Raw genomic sequence first — 19,984 nt, forward strand, 5'->3', positions numbered from 1 at the left:
ACCCATTGAAGGCAGGGACTGTGAAGATCTCCAAGGTGTGGGGATTAGGCTCTGCCGTCTGGAAGCTCATGGTGCCTGAGAAGGCTCATCTGATCACAGGAAAGCAGCAGAAACCTTCAGGTCTTAATAGGCTTGGGGCCCGGTGAGTGGCACACGAGGTCAGGCTTGAGGCCCCCGAGGAAGAGCGAAACCAAAGTACAGGGACAATCAGGGAAAGCTTCCTGGAGGAAGGAGTCTAGCTGGGCCCTGAACAGCAGGAAATGTTTTTCCCATTGCTAAAACTTTTTTATTTTGGGATAATTTTAGATTTACTGAAGTGTTGCAAAAATAGTACAGAGAGTTCCTCTGTCCCCTTCACTCAGTTTTCCCTCATGTTAACACCTTATGTAACCATAGTACGTTATCAACACTAAGACATTAACCTCCACAGTTTTTGATCAATATCCCTTCTCTGTTCTAGAATCCAACCCCAGGTACCATGCGCCATTTAGTGGTCCTTCCTCCTTAATCTCTCGAGTCTGTGGTGGTTTCTGTCTTTCCCAGCTTTTTATGACCTAGAAGTTTTGAAGAATACCGGTTGAGGGTTTTGTAGAGTGTCCTTCAAGTTGGGTTTGATGTTTTCCGTGATTAGCCTGGGTGATGTACTTATATAATAACAGAAGGAGCAGCACGGTGAGGACGTGTCCTAAGATGCCACATGCAGGGTCACGGGCTGTCATGGCGGCCTGGTCACAGGGCTAAGGCGGTGCCTGCCGGGTCTCTCCACTGCCTTACTCAGTCCAGCTCACACTCGAGGAGAGAGGAATTAAGTTCCCCCTTCTAGAAGGGAGAATATCAAAGAATTTGTGGCCATATGTTAAATCACTGTATGGGGGGATATTTTGAGTCTACGCAAATATCCTGTTTCTCCTTAAGGTTTTGTCCACTAATTTTAGATCCATCCATGGATCTTGCCCGGAGCAATTGCTGTGATCTTCTCATGCTGATTTCTCTTTCTCCTTTCCTCCTACATTACTTGGATTTTTCTATAAGGAAGACTTGTCCCTTCCCTGCCATTTATTTATTTATATTGGCATGGACTCATGGCTATTTTATTTTTCAGATTATAATCTAATAGTATCATTATTTATTTTGCTGTACAATGTGTTCTTTGTCCATTGGAAGCTCTTTCAAGTTGGCTCCAGCGCCCTTTTGACGGGGGCCCAGGTGACCCCCATCCCCCATGTGTTTCACCTCCTTTTATGGCACTACAAGATGATCCAGGCTCATTTTGTATTTTCCTTGCTCAGCCCCAGATCAGCCATTTCTCCAGAGAAATCGAGCTCCTTTTATTTAGAAACTAAGATCTGGGTTGTAGATGTGCTAGTTGCTGCTGGGGTATCACTACTTCTAGGCCCTCTCAGTGGACAGATCTGGGAAATTCATGTAGTATACTAACCCATCTATGCACACATTTACCTACCGCTATCTCTATATCTATCCACCCATCCACCTATCATCTCTTTATACTGAAAGAAGCCTTAGTTCATATTGATCCCCATTCCCATCCTCGACTCTACCCCAGCAATGCAGAATTCATTCTCGCCTTCCTGTCTTGTGTATTAGTTACTTGTCTTGACAATGAGAAGTCTGGCTCCCGTCTCTACATTCTATTTATGCATTCGTTCAATCCTGATGTACCCACAAAGTAGTTTCAGAATTGCTGATCTGTACCTTTGTAAGAAATGTAGTTACAGGCTAGAGTACAGCACTTAGCCCAATCCTTTTTATCTTTAGTTTTGCAGTCTAACTTTTCTGTTTTGAGGTTGAAATAACTGCCAAGGTTGAGAGGGTCAGCTCCTTTCCCTCCCCTGTGAGGCTGTCATTCAGTTGTAATACAATTAGATTCTTTTGTCACAGTCTACATCCCATCCTGAGATTCCCTGATATCCTGGTTGATTGTTTTAAATTTGCATTTAAAATTGTTTTAAACTTGTTCAATCTTTGTAGTGTTCAGTTGTGAGGGGTTTTACAAATGCACAGAGTTCTGTATATGCCACCCCAGGACCATAGGGAACAGTTCCTTTGCCCCCACCCCCCGCTACCAAATTCCTTGTTTGGCCTCTTCTTAATCACACAGTTTTCCAAAATGGCTGTATGTTTTTGCAATCCGGCCAGCAATGAATGAGCATGTTCCTGTCAGTCCACATCCTCACGGGAATTCGATACTGTCAATTCAAAACATTTTAGTCATTGAGTAGGTGTGTGTTGTAGCTCATGGTGCTTTTAACTCCCATATCCGTAATGACTAATGATGTTGAGTGGCTTGTTATATGCTTACTTGCTGTTCACATATATTCTCTGGTGAAGTGTCTGTTCAGATCTTTTGTCCCCTTCCTTGAAAACAGGTTGTTTTCTTGTTTGTGAGTTTTAAGAGTGCTTTACGATCTGGATGTAAGTCCTTAATTGAATACTTGATTTGCAAATCTTTTCTTCCAGTCTGTGGGCTGTCTTTTCATTCTCTTCAATTTCTTGGAGCATAAGTTTTTAATTTTAATGAAGTCCAATTTAATAATTTTTTCTTTTATGGACTGTGCTTTTGGTGTAGTAACTAAAAACTCATCGCCAAATCCAAAGTCATGTGGTTTTTCTCTGATGTTTCCTTGTAGAAGTTTTATAATTTTATGTTTTACATTGAGGTCTATAATGCATTTTGAGTTGAGTTCTACATGACACATGAGGCCCCTATGTGTCAAGTTTCATGTTTTTGCATATGGACATTATTTCTCCATTGAATTGAACTGTCTTTGCACATTTGTCAAAAACCAGTTGACTGTGTTTGTGCGGGTGTATTTCTGGGCTCTGTTTTGTTCCATTGATCTAAAAGCCTGCCCTTTTGCCAATATCACACTCGTCTAGTTACTATAACTTATGGGTAAATCTTGAAATTGGGCAGTGTGAGTTCTCCAATTTTGTTCTTTTTCAGAATTGCTTTGGCTATTCCAGTTCCTTTACCTTTCTATATACGTTTTTGAATTAACTTGGTGGCATACAAAAGAAATCTTGCTGAGATTTTGATCGGGATTGCATAGGATCTGCAGATCGAACTGGACAGGAGAGATACTTTAACAGCTCTTGAGTCACAATTCATGGAAACCATTGATCTCTCCATTAATTTGCATTTCTTTCTCTCATCCATGCTTTGCAGTTTTCATCATACAGATCTGCACACATTTTGTTAGATTTATACCTAAAGCACTTCACTGGGGATATTGTAAGTAGTACTGTTTTTCAAACTTTACGTTCCGGTTGTTCATTGGGGGTATACAGCATGTGGTTAACTTTTGTATATTGACCTTACATACCTCACTTTGTTAGCTTTTTGGGTGGGTTCTTTGGAATTTCCTATGTGGATAACCATATCATCTGCAAATAGAGACACTTTTTATTTTTCTTGCCTGATTGCACTGGCTAGGACTTTCAGTACAATGTTGAACAAAGTGATGAGAGGGGACATCCTTGCCTTCTTCCTAATCTTAGGGAAACAATCTCTTACCATTTACTATTATGTCAGCTGCACTTTTTTTATAAGCATCTTTTATTCAGTTAAGTTCCCTTCTGCTCATAGTTTGCTAGGAGTTTTTCTTATGAATTAGTGCTGAATTTTGTCAAATGCTTTTTCTATATCTATTGAGATGAGCGTATGTTTGAAATGTTAGGTCTAACTGTGTGTGTCTCTTTGAGAGTTTACCTTCGTGGGAGTTTGTGGAACTCCTTGTATGTGTATATTCATGTTTTTCTTAAAATTTGGGAAGATTCTGGCTGTCATTTCTCCACAACTCTTTCTGCCCCTCCCTTCTCTGCTCTCCTCCTGGGGTCCCACTGCGTGTATGCCGGTCGCCTGATGGTACTCCATAGACCTCTGAGGCTCTGTACATTTTTCTTGCCTATTTTTACTTTCTGTTCTTTGGATTGGATGGCCTCAATTCACATCTTCACATTTTCTGACTTTCTTTTGTGCCCTTAAATCTGCTGTTAAGCCCCCCAGTGAATTTTTAATTTGTTATGCTTTTCAAACTCCAGAATTTCTATTTGTTTCTTTTTAATACTTTATTTAATATTTTTAATATCCTGTATTATGGTGAGAAATTGTTCTTGTACTTTTTGCTCTTAGGCTTTTTGTTCTTTAGCTTCTGAATTTTTTTAAAACAGCTGGTTTAAAGTTTCTAAGTCCAACATCTGGGCTCCTTCGGGGACACCTGTTATTGGTTACCCACCCCACCCCGTGTATGGGCCATGCTTTTCCTGGCCACCACCTTGGCAAGGTCCTCAGACCCATACAATCTGAGTGAAATCAAATCTGGTTTACAGAGAGAAACCAGCACGATGATGCTGAGGGGAGACCCGCTCGCCCCCACCTCCGAGCCCCCCTGGGGGAACAGGAGCTGCCAGAGGGTAAGATGGAGGAGGGCCAGCCCTGCCAGTGCGGCCTGTTCGTGTGGTGAGATTCCAGGTGGAGGTGGCCGCCCCTTTGCCGGAAGCTGGTGTCATAGCCTCCGCCATGAGCCCACCCTTCTTAGTCTGGGGTCCGGTCTGAACTGAGGCAGGAACCCTGGACACGTGGAGACAAAGGCGGCCCAGCAAAACATTTGGAAATAGAGGGCCTGTGATGGGTGTGGCTGCTCTTCCCCCGTGCTCACTTCTAGGAGGGGAGCTCGGCTCACTTGAGGCCACAGCCTCTGTGGGACCTGTGCAGGGGTGCAGGGGAGGTGGTCTCTGCTCGGTGGCTTTGGCCTGCACGGCCTGGGGCTGAGATGGCAGCAGAGAAGTGATAGGCCTGGGGCCTGCTGGGGAGGGTGACAGCAAGGGCTCCTTGCCGTCACCCCTCTCTGACAGCTGGTACCATGCAGCTCAGGGGCAGTTATTCTGTCTGCTTCTCCCAAGTTCCTTCCAGAAGCTTCCAGAAGGCAGCAAACTCTATGTCTCCCTTCTGTTTCACAATAGGCAGAAGGGACTACAGCAATTTAAAACTTCTCCTAGAAGTGACGGGAAGGCAGAGCCCCGAAGCCCAGACAAGGGACCCACTTAAATGTTGGGCTGCTCTACGGCAATGTCAGGTGGCGCCTGTGCCTCCAGGGGCAGAAAGGTGGCCCCGAGGACAGCCCAGCAGGGGCGGAGGGGCAGATCTGTTTCTCAGGCACCCAGCAAGCTATCATATATAAAAGCTCCAGAAATTCCAAGTATTTTATCATCGGTGGTTCTTTTGAAGTCTCAAGAATCATTCCTGCAACGAGTAACATTTTTATTTGCTCAGACTAAGAGTGAAGGGTCCTGCAGCTCAGCAGGGCATCCCTGAAGCTGTCTGGAGAGATGCCATCGAAGCTGGGGCCACGGGCTGTGCCAAGCCTGGGCTGACTGCCAGGGAAGACGCGTGTCCGGCATGGGTGTGGGTTTGAACTTTGGGAAGTTCATGACCCCCCTTCCCCGAGTCGTATGACTTTGGTGGCCTCGGGGACAGGCCCACCCACCCCCGGAGCACTGTGGCGTGGCGGGCAGCTACTGCAGGAAGGCCCGGAGGAAGTCGTTGTAGGGGATTTGGGAAGACAGCGTCTTGTCGTAATACTCCAGGATGTGGAAGAACTCCTCCTCGGAGAGGTTGATACTGAACTGTCTCAGGACCTGCCAGGCAGAGAGGAGAGCCCCAGCTTGTCCTGGTGCCATCTGACCAGGCAGCTGCCAGGAAAGGGCTGGGGGTGCGCCTCTCCTCCTGCTGCCCGGCCTGAACATCCTGCCTCCGCGGCTGCACCCGGCAGCCCCTGCCTTCCTCCCTCTCCATCTCTCTCCCCTGCCCTCACCCGGCCCCTGGGCAGCCCTGCCTGTGCCATCACGTGAAACTGGGAGAGGCACCAGATGGGAGCTGCTGGTTCCCCCATCCCCAGCGGCCTGCTCAGAATGGGAGGTTAATAACTGCGGCTTCCCTGAAGGGTAGCTGAAGCTGGTCAACATGTTCAGACAAGGTGGATGGACAGAGAGGAGAAGGTTGGAGGGGAGACTGGCCCCAGGGCCTTGGCTGGGAGGCCTCGGTATGGCCCGCCTGGGAGGAGAGCAGGCCAGCAGGAGCGGGTGCAGGGAGGTGTTGATTAGACAGTAATACAGCCTGTGGCAGAGCCTGCTCAGCTGCTCACTCCCTTACCGACTACCCCTTCCTCCTCAGTGAACAGAAACCTGATTTTCTTCTAGGCTGCTGTGTGTCCGGCTAAAAGGCCACACTTCTCAGCGTCTCTTACAGCTAGGTGTGTTCTGGCCAGTTAAATTTAAGTAAAAATGTTAGGTGGGACTTCTGGGCAGCCTTCTCTAAAGAAAAAGAGCCTGCCCCTTTTCTCTTGTCTTTTTTTTCTCTGTTGCCTGAATATGGAAATGGTGCTGGGCCCCCAGCAGCCACCTTGGACCATGAGGCAACCTTAAGAAAGGAAGCCAGGTTTGAGGATGTCACAGCAAGAATAGCGATATCCCTGATAAATGCCCAGCACCACGCTAGCTGGCCTTCCACTGTGTGAGAGAGAAGTAAACTCCCACCATGTTTAAGCTGCTGTTAGTTCCCCCGGTTGCATGTCGCTGAAACAAATCCTGACAGATAAGTGCCCTGGTGAATACAAATGCAAATTAGGTTATAAATTCCCTATCTTTGCTTTGTGTTGCAACTTGTTTCTAAGAGGAGACTCCTCCATGGTCAGTGGTGGGCCTGGGCCCAGGCCCGTGGGGTTGGCGTCAGCTGGAGCCGATGGGCTGGAAGCAGAGAAGGAAACTGAGCGTGGGTGGCCGCAAGGGCACCAGCTCCTGTCAGGTCTCCATTTCTACCACTCCCTGCTGCTCCGCACCCCAAATTCCTGGGATGTTGACTGAAGAGGAGAATAGAGCCTCCTCCTCCCCAACCTCTGCCAGGGAGAATCCCTGGTGAGATTTTCACTTGACCCCAAAGTAACGACAATGTGAGCCAATGAAAGCCTCTCAAGGCCTCAGAGGGCAGATGGCCAGGCACAGGCAGTGCAGGCCCCTCGCTGGCCAGTGCCCCACACAGCACCCCCCTGCCCTGTCATCACCCCAGCCACCAACTGCTGTTAATTCTCCTGGCTTCTTATTTTAAAATAAGTGTTTTTTTTTTTTTTTAAATTTAAGCTCTTGTTCAAGCAAAGATAAACCTAAGGAAAAAGCTTTTTGTAAGTGCGTTTTGAGGTCATAACCCTCTCTCTCTGATGTCTTGACTGACTGTGAACGTGGTTTTTAATCTAATAGCCCAGACCTCAATCATTTTCTCAACTTCAGTGGCCGGGGAGATGGAGACAGGAGTGGGGAGTGGGGTCGAGAACTGGCTGATCCAAGGAGTCCCACGTGGTTCTACAAGTGGGAGGTTTAAGTCACCCTGAGGGTGGCCGGGTTTGCTGGGAGAGCCACACCTAACAAAGGTCCTGCCCGGGAGAGCGCAGCTTCGGATCCGGGGGCGCTGTGAGGGGCGGCGCCCACTCAGCTGTTCTCAGAAGGCGCCGCTGTCTCAAGGGCGTTAAAGGTGCCGGAGCTCAGACTCGCAAAGGAGAGCTGCTGGCCAAACTGGGTGGCAGGGAGGCGGGCAGTGCCATGTGCAGGGCAGCTGGGGCAGGGGCAGTGAGGTGGACCCAGGCACCGGGAAGGGCAGCTACACTGGGGACAGACCCTCAGAGCTTTAGGGACTTTGGGAGGGCAGCCTGGTGTCTGCAAGTGAGGGGCAAGGAGACTTAGCCCTTCATAACTTGGGGTCCCAAAGGGCCTCTACTGGGTGTGGTTCTTCCCTTGAGGTTTTCTGGCAGCTGGCATTTGGCGCCCCCTGTTCAGAGGCAGCAGACGTGCAAGACTATGCTCACCTTCCTGAAATCAGCCACGCATAAAAGCCCTGTTCCGCCCTCATCGTAGGTTTTGAACATGCGCCTCATGGGCCTCCAGCAGTGCAAAATTTTGGGCTGAATACGCAGTAAAGCAGAGTAAAGGGAAGAAGTCTCAGCACCAGCTTCTTTCTAGAAAAACAAAAAACCCAAAACGAGGGGGTGAGAAAAGAGCTTTTGAATGGGAAGGACGGAAGGGCCAGGGCACCCCTGAGGATGGAGGGGCCAAGTGGCCCTGTGGGGAGTGGAGCGAGGGCAGTGAGCCCCCCTCTTGGGCCTCATTCCTAGTTTGCCCCCTGCTCAGGCCCCGCCCCTTGCTCCCCTGGTGGGCGTCCTTACTGAACGGAGCCTGTAAGCAGAACTCACAATAACAACGGCAGGATCCCATCCCTGCTGTTCATCCCAAGTCATTTCTAGCCCCACACCCCACCTGGGGTGGAGGTAGGTCTCTTCATCCCCATTTCATGGATTGGAAGGGGGGTTCAGGGAGGCAAAGCGTCAGGATCAGTGACCCTTCCCAGCATCCTCCTGGCCGATTACAAGACAGTTGAAGGAAAAAAGAGATTTCAGTTTGGGTCTTCCAGCAGGTTATTATAATGAACAGAATTTTTTTAAAATGCAAGGTTGTAATGTATCTAGTAATTAGACGGTACCTACTCTGTGATTATTTCATTTAGGTGCTATCAGATTGAAAACAAGGTATTTAGCATGATTTAGCCTCAACACTTGTCTGAGTATTACAGAGGTGACCTGTAGGTAAAAATGTGTAACACATTTTGGGAAAGTTTAATTTTAACATGGCACTACATAAAACGAATTAGCATGAAGTTAAATCGCTTTCAAGTTTTACACCATTAGCATCTATGATGGAAGCTCACCAGATACTCCATAGCTATGTTAGCTGCCAATTTACCCAATCAGCTGACCTGCACGCATGGAGAGAAACAATACTGTGCTCACGTGCTCTTCCCACACCCAAGCCTGACTTAAGAAAGGATTTCCAATCCCAGCAAGGTACAACCAATCCATCCTGAAGCCTCCACCTCTGACTCCAGCATTGCCTGAAAAAGCAGTGCCCTGGCTGGTTTCCCAGAGGGGTGCCTCTCTGCTGCCAGAGCTTGCACAGAAGGCCCCTAAGAACAGGAAAATGAAACGGCCCTTTTAGCGTCTCCGCAGGGTGACAGCTGGCCTGAATTCCACACTTTCGTGCTGGGGGCCTTGGCAGCCTCTGAGGGGATGGGACTGGTACAAGGACCAGGCAGGGCCAGGGGCCCCACTCTCTCCTAGGAAAGGTTCCCAGAGGAAGTCCCACCGCCTGTCAGGCACATTTAAGGCAGGGATGGGAGTGGAAGGACTGTTCTGAACACGAGTGGCGGCTCCAGGGGTTTGAGAGCGAGGCCAGAGCACAGGGGAGGTGTGCCAGCTCATCTGCCCAGAGGCCCACCTACAGGGGGGCACCGGGGGGTACCTGCCACTCCCTGGAAACCCAGCCTCCGCCTGACACTTCCCCGGGCCCACAGGCTGGCCTGCCGGCTCTGCTGTGAGGATGGGCAGGGGGCTTGGAAGCAGGGCCGCCTCTGTCAGGGGAGAGCTCAGAAGGTGGCGCCACAGCTTTTAGAAGCCAGTGGACCTCCCCCTGGATGGTCAGGGAAACTGAGGCCCAGAGGGGCAGAGGAAGGCAGAGCTGGCAGGGGCCTGGCAGGCACTGCGGTCCCCGTGGTTCTCTACGTTCCTGTATCTAATGATCACAGCCTTTTCTCCACTCAAAGAAAAACCGAACTAGAGAAATAATTGTCTTAATTTTAAGTTTTTCTTCTGTAACTTGGCCTAAGCCTTTGATGCTAGTTTTTGCTGGTCTAAACTAGCAATACGCTAAGATCATACTTGATTTTGCACAGAATTACGAATTAAGCTACAGAGAAAATTCCTGCATGGAATCAGCCCATGTTTGCAGGGTTAGCGCACATCACCGCTGCCGGGCACGTGGGGACTGGCTGGGGCTGGCCGGGGCTGCCCCGCACCTCTGTCCCCGGCAGCTGGGACCAAGGGTGGCTGGAATCGGCAGCGTTTCTTTCCCAAACTGGCAACGCCAGTACTACTTATTATTTAATTCAGTGTAACTTAATTCAATGGTACAGATGATGGGATATGAGCACGAAAAAGCCTTTTTGTGTCTGATGTTTTAGAAGGACTCGAGAAGGCAAGTCCGTGCAAACACTGGGGTTGAACTGGGTGTGGGTGAGAAGGATAAAATCACACATGACAGCGAGAAAGCGTAAACATCCAGGGGAAGCGTTCCCTTCCGTTGCTACTTAAGCATCTTTACTTTCTCATTTCTCTTGAGGGAAACCAAAAGAAAATTGTAGACAATGCATCGTGGGCGTAGTTTACGCAAGAAAGAATGTGTCTGCAACCTCCCACCCCACATTCAGAGAGAAGGGTCTGGCCTGTCTTAGATGGTTGATGAATAAATACATATTCTTAAGTTAAAAATGTTTCACTTTGCTCTGACCCCCTTCCTGGCTTCACCTTTTCAGTTAGCTGGCCTGTTAGTGCTCCCAGATGCACCGTGTGGGCAGCCCGTGCTGCTCCTGACTATTGGCCTTACAGATGCTTCCGGTGCTCTGGGAAGAGCCAGGTGATCAGGCATCTGCCACTCAAAGTTTGAGATCCAGGCTACTGGTTCCCAGTTTGGGGTCTCCAGACCCTCATGGGGCTCCAAAAAGAAAGGAAATCTTTGAGTCATTTCTGAGAAAGTAAATGAGCTGTTTGCAGTGTTTCCAAAGCCTGATGGAGACCTCACCTGTACCCAGGCCTCTCACCACCCAGATGTGAACCCCCTGACTACCAAATGGCCTGCATTGGGCCCGCTGGGCAGACCCTGGTGGTCGCGTGCTCACCTGGAAACTGCCTGGCTCTGCATAGCCTTTAAGTAATGGAGGAAATGGGGCAACAAAGGATTGTTTGGCAAATATATATACATATATATGTGCACATAGATATATCACACAAGTGCAATATACACACATATCACACGTGTGATACAATAACATACAAATGTGGTGTCCATATCATGTATGCATGTGCATACATCACACAGTGCTATTCACACATCACTCGCGTATACAGAAAGTCTGAGCAGGGGTCCCTAGGAAGGTGGCAGTGTGGCCGGGGACACTGGACAGACAGGTCCTCACTGGCCAGCAGCCCCTCCTTGATTCTCCATGTCCACCATTGTATGAAGTAAGAGGATCTGAATTTGTGATGGATGGAGGAAAACGGGAACCCCTTCTAACCCCAGACCCCACATTTCTGAAGAATGGTTTCACATACCATTTTCTGGGCATTCTGGATTTTCATTCTCTGCATTAGTGAGGTTTCCTTTGCTTTTAACAGGAGAACACAGCTCTGAATGAAGTCACAATAAGCAAATTTCCCATTGTTCTTCAGGTCGTACTTCACGATGAGCTGCTGACGCTCCTCTTTGTTTATATCCAGGTTGAATTTCTCTGCAAGAGCTAAAGACAAAAATATCAGTTCAGCTGGCGGCAGGTCATTCATCCATCCATTTGTTCGTGCACCACTCGTTGAGACGCTTTCTCTGCTATAGGCCGTGGCCAGGCCCTTGCTTCCGGTGCCTGGTTGGTGGCTGGGCAGATGTGGAGTCAGTCAGATGAGTCTAAGTGTGGTGAGGAGGGAGGAGTCCCACATCCTGCTGGCCCCAGCGTCCTGGCCTTTGCACAGTCTCCGTTGCTGTGGTCACAGCACTAGGGACCCCGGGTGCTGTGGGGTGGCAGGCAGGGAGGGAGCAGTCACGGAGCTGCTCCCAGGGGGCCGGAGCTGCTGGAGCAAAGGCCTGGAGTCCAGGCAGAGCTGGTGTGAGGGGAGGGGATCCCCCTGCCGCGCTGGGGGGCCTGACAGGGCCCAGCTGTAGGGGGGGGGAGTTCAGACTCGACCCTCTCACTGAGTATTTTCCAACCAGCCTTCAGAGATACTGTCTTTAGAGTCTGCAGGAATTTATACACTTTGAGTTCTCATTCCAATGGTGATCGAAAATGTATAAAACCTATTCTGAAATACACTGACCACCCTTAAGAGACAACAGCCATGCCATTTCAGGGTTTGAGTCTGGCTTTCTGATTAGGATCATGTCGATGCCCTGCAAGGTTGGCACATGTCAGTGTCACAGTATGAACACTCACTTCCACTTTGCACTAGTACCAGTGCTCAATTCTGTTACCAGTTATAAAGCAAAAGCTTCTTTTGGAGTGAAAACTCATAACTGAAAAAGACTTGGGAGAAGATTTTAGTTTCAGGTGAATAAACGGACTTCTATTTGACAGTGTGAAAGCTCTGAAGTGTCACGGAGCAGAGACTCCATTAACTGCTGGGGCTGACGGGGAGAAGCAGTGGAAGGGGGACTTTACACAAATGAGGCCTTCAAAGCAAGCAGGGGCCAGAGATGCTGCTGTGCACTGGGCACACAGAGGTCTCTGTGTCCTTGCACAGAGGAAAGAAGTAGCACCCCAGGCCAGCCAGGACACATGGTGGGTGGCTGTGGGGCCCAGAGGAACTGCCCAGCAAAGGCCTTGGCTGTTCCAGCTTGCAGGAGGTCACCAGCAGTGTATCCAAGACACAGAATGCCTTGTGAAAATTAGCTCTTATATGTAGTGTTTCACAGAATTGAGTTTTGGACGCACTACTTAAGTCAGACCAACCTATCAGAATGATGGATGGGTGGTGTCGGGGAGCTCATGGTTAAAGAGGAAAAGCAGCAACAATGATGACAGCAACACAAGGTAAGAAGGCTGAGATGACATTTTCAAAATCAAAAGAATTAACCAAAAAACAGGTGGGACTCACACATGCATTAAAGGCAACACTGGTGAGTGATTTCAGTGGAACATGTCCCATTAAATCAATGTAACAACATCTGATTATTACTGATTTCATATTTCATATTTAATTTTAAGTGTTTTTTGATAGGAGCCATTTACTTAAAGAGTTTAAACCTTGTTTTGTTTGTGCATTTTTAAGCTATGACCATCATAAAAGTAATTTATATTAATATTGGAGGTTCTAACAACATTATTCTTATGAAGGGGTCTGTATATTAGTCAACAAAAGGGAACCCAATGGGGCTCCCAAGCAGAGGATGACACGGTCAGATTTATTTCTCTGTAATGTAAAATGCTGCATAAACAGTATGCAACAATTAGTGTGAGCATAAACCCACCTGGTGTGATTTGAAGTTTATCAACGTGACATGTGGAGGAAATTGAGTCAACAGGGCAAAACAGGTGTTGACGTGAGTGGGGCGCCTGGAGCCCTCGGCAAGCTGACTTGATGGTGCAGGCACATACCTGCTTGGTGGCGGGTCCAGGCGGGTCCCTGGTTACCAGTGGTGGTGGCGCCCAGCCCGCATGCAACCCAGATTCTCCTGCCAGTCCCCAGGGGGTACTGTTTTCTTGACTGCGCCCGGGGAGTGGACTTGTGCCAGGAGGTGACACTGTATTTGCAAGGGAACAGAAGCGGAACAAACCCAGGAACTCAGGCGTGGCGATCTCCCCCTGCTCGTTCACATCCTTCTCTCTGCATTCCCGCAGGAACTCTCGCCAACAGCCCCGAATTCTCCTCCGGAGCTTGCTCTCGATGGGCTCACAGTTCTGCAAGGGGGCGGCGCCTGGTGCCCTGATTGGACTGGCGGGGGTCTAGCAAGAAAGGAAATTGTCTTGTAATTTGAGATTCAAAATGGAAGCAAAAATAACGACTTACAGAGAGGATTCAGGTTTTGAGGTTCACAATTTCACAGGCAGTATTGCCTCAGATATAAAATAAAAAGCGAAGTGTGGATGGTAATTTTGCCATTTAGTTTTTATTTCCATTGGTGTGCTGTACTTGTGCCAAATCTAATATCCAAAATGGTTTAGGAAATAAATATATAGCCAAGATACAAATACACAGAGATGTACAAAGATTTGGGCACATTACTGGTGTGTGTGTGTGTGTGCGTGTGTGTGTGAAGTGACAATGACATGTTTTTCACCAGAAGAGTCTTATCAAAGGCCGGGGACCCCCTTGCTATTTACATGGACATCCAATCCTGCACCCACTCCCAGAACATCTGATATTATGAAATTATGTGGACCAGGTATGAGTCTGTTCTTTGTTTTATCATATTTTCCATTTAAAAACAGGGACTGCATTGCAGATCTCGCCCAGGCATTCCCCCGAGCGCCCCGCAATGCACAGTCATCCAATACAGTGACGAACTCAGCGGAATCCGGGTCTTCCTCCCAGATCCTGCACCACCTGCACCTTCCCCATCTTGGTTGATGACAATCACCCTTCTTCCAGTTTCTGAGGCCAAAGACTTAGAAATCTTCCTTGGACTCTCCTCTCTCCCTCTCAATCCCAATCTAATCTGTTGAGAAGTCCTGTGGGCTCCCCTTCAGAGATGCATCCAGCGTCTGCCCACCGGCCACCAGCTCTGCCTGCCCACCTTCCTGGGAGCCGCTATGGCCTCTTCCCTGGGTCACAGCCGGAGCCCCACCACCACCTCCCTGCTTCTGCCCGTCCTTTCAGCACCCATTCCACCCACAGCCACTTTTCAGCACAGTGTCCATGTCGTCTTTTGAACGAGTCACGCAGATGATCATGTCACTCCTCTGCTTAAAATCTTGCCGGGGTTCTGTCCCCCTGGGAGGGGATGCCAGTCCTTATCGTGGCCCTTCAGACCCGTGTGGGTTTCCTGTGGCTGCTGTAACAGATCTACAAACTTGGTGGCTTAAAACAACACACATTCATTCTCTTGCGGTCTGGAAGTCAGACACTGAAATGGGTCCCACTGGGCAGGGCTGTGCTCTGTCTGGCGGCTCTAGAGGAGAAACCATTCCTTTGCCCTTTCCAGCTTCTAGAGACGCTGCGTTCCTTAGCCTGTGGCCCCTGCTCCACCTTCAAAGCCCTTGGCATCAGGTGGAGGCTTTCTCAAATCACACCTCTGCAGCACTGACCTTCTCCCTCCTGTTCCCCATTACAGACCCGTGATTGCCTTGGACGCACCCGGACGCATCTTAAAGTCAGCTGGTTAGCAGCTTTAATTCCAGCTGCAACCCGGGTTCCCCTCGCCTCAGGACGTGTTGCAGGTCCAGGGGTTGGGATGCCAGCCTCTGTGCAGTGGTCCTGACCACGTCATCTTGCTCCACTTACTGTCTTTAACTTGCTAAATACTCTACTTGTTATGTTTATACTGTTTCTTGCCCATCACCCCTCATGAGAATGTAAACTCCACAAGGCCAGGGACCTTGGTGCATTCTCCGCTCTAGAAAAGACCCAGCACATAGTAGGTGTGCCGTGGATGTGCACCGGCTGAATGGATGAGGAGCAGCTGTCGCTCACGGAGGGCTCATCTGCACATGGGCAAGGTCCGCTGGGTCTGGGAGTGGGTCCCCTCTGCTGCGCCGGCCCTCGCACACCCCCATGCTTCCTGCCGTGAGGCGAGGGCTCAGCCCAGCTGCTCCCCCCTCACCCCATCTCTGCCCCCGGCTGGAGGCCCAGCCCAGGGCCAGGGCCGCGCAGTTGGACAGGCCTGGGTTTGAAATCAGGTCTGAGGGATGCTGAGCACGTGTGGACACCTCTTAGAGCTGCGGTATGGTGAAGTGGGGGTACCAACCTCTGCCTCCCGACGCCCTGTGTGCAGCAGAGCTCCACGCAGAGTGGCTCTCCCGCGGGGCGCGCGCTTTCCCGCCGCCAGCACGGCCGCACGGCTGACGTGGATGGTCTCTGCTCCAACCCACCTACCCCTTTCCTCGCCGTGAGCCCTCCTTCTTCTTCCTTCCACCCCCCCCCTTGCCCGGGCAGCGGAGGCTAAGGCCCCGGCGGCTCCTCTCCGACCCTGCGGGAACTCCGGGACGCGCCTGCCCCGGCCCGGGGCGGTGTGCGGACTGGGCGACCCCGCGGGACGGGGCACTCACACAGCGCTGCCTCCGCGGCGCGGGTCCTGCTCCCGGGCTGTGCGTGCGCGGCGGCGCTGCGGACCCGCCTTCCCCTGGGGTTTGGGGCGCGCCGCTCCCGCCCTGGGCAGCCGCCGAGTTGCCAGGGGCCGGCGGGGTTGTCGCCTTCTCCACGCTGAACCTGCTCAGGAAGTCCGGGTATTTCAGCCTCCCCTTGGCGTTGACAGGCATCTCGCTCCACAGTTTGTCAAACTAGGAAAGAAGCAAAGGTCATTGCGTGAGTGTCAGTGTAAAAGCCCCAGATGGGCAATCCCACTGCGCGGGCGGGAAGCGGGGCACGTGCTGGGGAAGGGCTGCCCAGGCCCCCAGGGGCCGAGGCCCACCTCCGTGCACAGAGTTAGAACAGAAGAAACCCATTTGGAAGACTGGAAAAGCAAAGAAAGAGGATTATTCATGGCTTCCGCACGATATTTTTTAATTGAATTGGGCCCTTAGTGAGCAGTGTAAGGCCATTAAATCTCGGGATTAGTCACAGTGACTGAGCTGCAGGCTGTAAGAACATTTTTGGAGAAAATGCAAATCAAAGCCCTGGCCCACCTTGGTCCCAGGGAGGCCCAGCCAGATTCATTGCTCATCCTCGCGGGCACACCTGAGTTCTGCGAACAGCTCACCAGGTGACGCAGCCCTCAGCGCCTGTATTTGCATCCACACTTAATTTCACCCTGAGGGCAAATGCTGTCTCCTCACAAGATGAAAAGGGAGGCTTTTGGGAAACTGGGGAGAAGTTTATGGCTTTGCATTGGTGCCTCTGATGTCATGGGCTGTGTGAGAACCACGAAGTGCAGCAGAATGACTCAGTGCATCCTACACGAGCCACTTCTGATGACGTGAGGGCTTCTAGGGAGATAAGAAGAGCGGTAACTTACTTCCCGTTTGGTTTTTTATAGTCCCTACGGCCTGTGGAGCTCCCGTCTCCAGCGTGCTGAGGGAGCAGCCGCCCCCCAACAGGCAGAGGGAGGGACATCCCCTTCCTGCCCCCACGCGCCTGGCCTCGGCCAGAAGGCGACTTAGGCGCTCCACTGGGATTTTCTAAAAACAAAGTAAAAGAGACCATGTCCAGTGCTATTTGAAATTCAGGAAATGAAGTGGGAGTGAGGAACAGGAGAATGTTCCAGGCCCTGAGAAGGAGAAAGATTTAGTTTAGGACAATATTCCTCAGTAAAAACAAAATTTACTTTGAAATAATTATGGATTTGCAGGAAGTTGCAAGGATGGCGCAGAGTGGTCCCTGGTACTCTCCGTCCACATTCTCCCAACGGTTACATCTTACGTAACAACTTCAAAACCAGGACACTGACATCGGTGCAGTGTATGTAGGTTCCATGTCATCTATCACATATGTAGTATCCATGTTGCTTAACCTTTGCTCAATGAGGAAAAACTACTTGGAGGAGCAGAAGTTGCAGCTGTGGGGAAGTGGCCACATATGTGGTCCGAGGCCTCACGGTCACCAGAGGCAGGTGACTGCCACCTGTCTCCTCCAGGGACGTTCTCCCAGTCCCCTGGGCAGACAGCCCCGGTGCTGCTCTCCCCCTCCCCACATCATGTTGAAGCCATCTCAGCAGGTGACCTCTCCTTGCCTGGCCTGGACGCTCTCTGAAGGTCCTGGGAGATTCATCTTTAAGTGACGAACCTCTTGCAAAAGGGCTGGCATACAGCAGGTGCTCAGAAATGTTTACTCAACTGCTGGAAGTCCTAAGAGGCTCACATAACTCATCAGGTAAGAGAAAGGCCCTTTAGAACTGAAGAGGGACAGAAGGTGCTGAGCCATATTCGGATCACAGGAGTTATGAAGGGCTGTAAGGAACAAGAGAAAGATGGGGGTCAGAGGAAGGAGGGCTGCCCAGGGGCTCTCAGGTGCTCCTAGTTTAGGTGGGTTTGGGAGGCAAGTAGGAGGAAGGTCACGCTATTGAGGATAAATACAAAGGATGGATGCAGTGAACACCTGACATGTGGGAGTGAGGACGTTTGCAAAGTCACTAAGGCCAAGTGCTTCCTGTACCAGGTGAGGCGGGGACCCACCAACTTCCTGATTAAATCCTGGGATGCAAATGACCTGAAGGCGGGGCCACAGAAACAGCCTCACCCTGAAGGGCAGAAAGGACATCACTAGGAGGACACGGAACCAGGTGGGTGGGGAACTGGAAGCCACACGTGGCTCTTCAGTCCTGGCAGATCAGCCCCAGGACACTGCCAGAGCTTAGCACCCGGGCAGGCTGGCAGAGTGGGCACAGGAGCGGCATCAGGAAGACTGGGAACGGGCCCCACAAAAGCCGAGTCCAAAAGACTGCAGGCCAGTGACCTGGGCGTGCCACCCAGGCGGAAAGCGGTGGTCTGTTTGCCGTGCCCACTGGCAGGCCGGCAGCAGCTCCATCCGATGCAGCGCGCTTGCTGCCCCCGCTGCAGGTGCAGGGATGTTCCTTTGCCTGCATAACGCTCTCCTGTCTCCTCTCGGAGGAAGCTTCCAAGATCCCAGCACTGTGTCCTTGGGGAGACCACCCTGACCCCTTGGTCCAGGGCAGGCCCCTGCAGTGTTCTCCCATTGCTCGGCGTGCCTGTTCAGAGCGGGAGCCACGTGTACCTCCCTGAACAGTGCATAACGGGCGCATGGCCTCTCTCTGCCCTCCCTGATGCAGGCTCAAAGGAAGCAGGCAGCAGGCCTGCCTGGGTTCCCTGGACCCTCACATCACCTTTTTGTGCACAAAGGGTCCCCAATAAAATGCTGCCCTCCAGCACTCACTGCAGAGCCAAGACAGATAGCTCTGTGCCAAAGAACACGCAAGAGTGTCCCAAGGGCTCAGCTACATGATTGGGGAGGCCAAGGTGGGGTGTGGCCAGCTCCAACAGGTAAAGGTGTGGCCAGGAAAGGCTTCACTGGGCTTGAAGTGCGTCTGGAAGGAGGAACAGCAGGGTCAGATATAAGGGGGCAGGGGCAGGGGCAGGCAGAGATGGCAGTAAACACAGGGGAGTACTGCACACCCCCACTTCATAGGGGAGGACACCGAAGCTCAGAGAGGCTGAACAGCTCTCCCAGGTCACACAGCTGGACAAATGCAGAAGAGGATTGAAACCGATCTGCTTGCCTGAAGGGTTGTTTTGTTCTCTGCCTGCATTTTTCTCACTTCCTAGGGAGTGTCTGTTTTAGAAATACCACATCTGAAATGTTCAGAAGCGCTCAACAGTTCCTTTCCCTAATAGCACATTCAAAGTCTTCACACAATCATTATGGACTGGTCTGAACTGCCTGGCTGGGGAGGCTCTCCCTGTGGGTCTTTATCTTCTTAGCAATATCCAAGTGGACCCAGTTCTGACAGTCTTTATAGCACACTCATGCAGAGCCACCAAGACCCATCTTTTTCGAACTCCATCTGCTAAGAAAGTCACTCTCCCTTTTGGAAAGGCTAATTACACCAAAAGGCTTCAAAAGATGTGGCACTCTCAGACTGACAGAGCTCCACAAGTCAAGAAAGCTGGCCCTCTGATTCAGGATGGTTGGAATTCTTTTAGGATGAGATAAGTTTTTATAATGTAGATAAACCAAGTCCCAAAATCGGCACTCGAAAGCTATTTAATATGGTTGGGTTGGGACTGCCCCAGAATCTTTAGTGTCTCTTGAATAACAGCACGAGGCGTCTAGACATGTTTAGAGTGCACATTACTTCTATGATCTTCCTCTCCCAGATGCTGTGCCGTTTGATGGAGAAGGTAACTGGCTACGTAACTCCCACAGGGAGAACAGACGGATCTCTGGAACTGTTTTCTGTTCAGCAGCCTGTATCCATCAGTAGCCTTCCCAGATATTGTACATTCTTTGCAAATCGTCACCCAACTTAAACCATGGTACTTATGCCAGACTTCAGCGCTCTTGATGAGGCAGGCTATGTTTGAGACGCATTCACATATTTTAGAAGGCAGCATTTAAAAATAAGTGCTTGATTTTGTTGGGGAGGTGGGAGGCTTGATGTGTTGGGGATGGAGTTAAAACCAAGTTCTCTGTTTTGAATACCAGATATGACAGCATGTCGTTAATTGATATCTATAATTATAATTTTACTAGTTTAGATGAAATGAAGTTTTTAT

At 50.3% G+C, this 19,984-nt stretch overlaps 1 protein-coding gene across 1 annotated transcript in view; it reads right to left on the minus strand.

The window, feature by feature from the left end:
- Nucleotides 1–5,269: 5,269 nt before the first annotated feature.
- EFCAB6 (EF-hand calcium binding domain 6) overlaps nt 5,270–19,984 on the minus strand; it is a 213,706-nt gene continuing 198,991 nt past the window's right edge. The window contains 5 exon segments of the mRNA XM_073213995.1: nt 5,270–5,658; nt 7,875–8,024; nt 11,226–11,410; nt 13,435–13,603; nt 15,866–16,096. Coding sequence (XP_073070096.1) covers nt 5,536–5,658; nt 7,875–8,024; nt 11,226–11,410; nt 13,435–13,603; nt 15,866–16,096 — 858 coding nt within the window. The 3' untranslated portion in view covers nt 5,270–5,535.

Source organism: Manis javanica, chromosome 10, assembly GCF_040802235.1.
Source record: "Manis javanica isolate MJ-LG chromosome 10, MJ_LKY, whole genome shotgun sequence".
Taxonomy (NCBI): domain Eukaryota; kingdom Metazoa; phylum Chordata; class Mammalia; order Pholidota; family Manidae; genus Manis; species Manis javanica.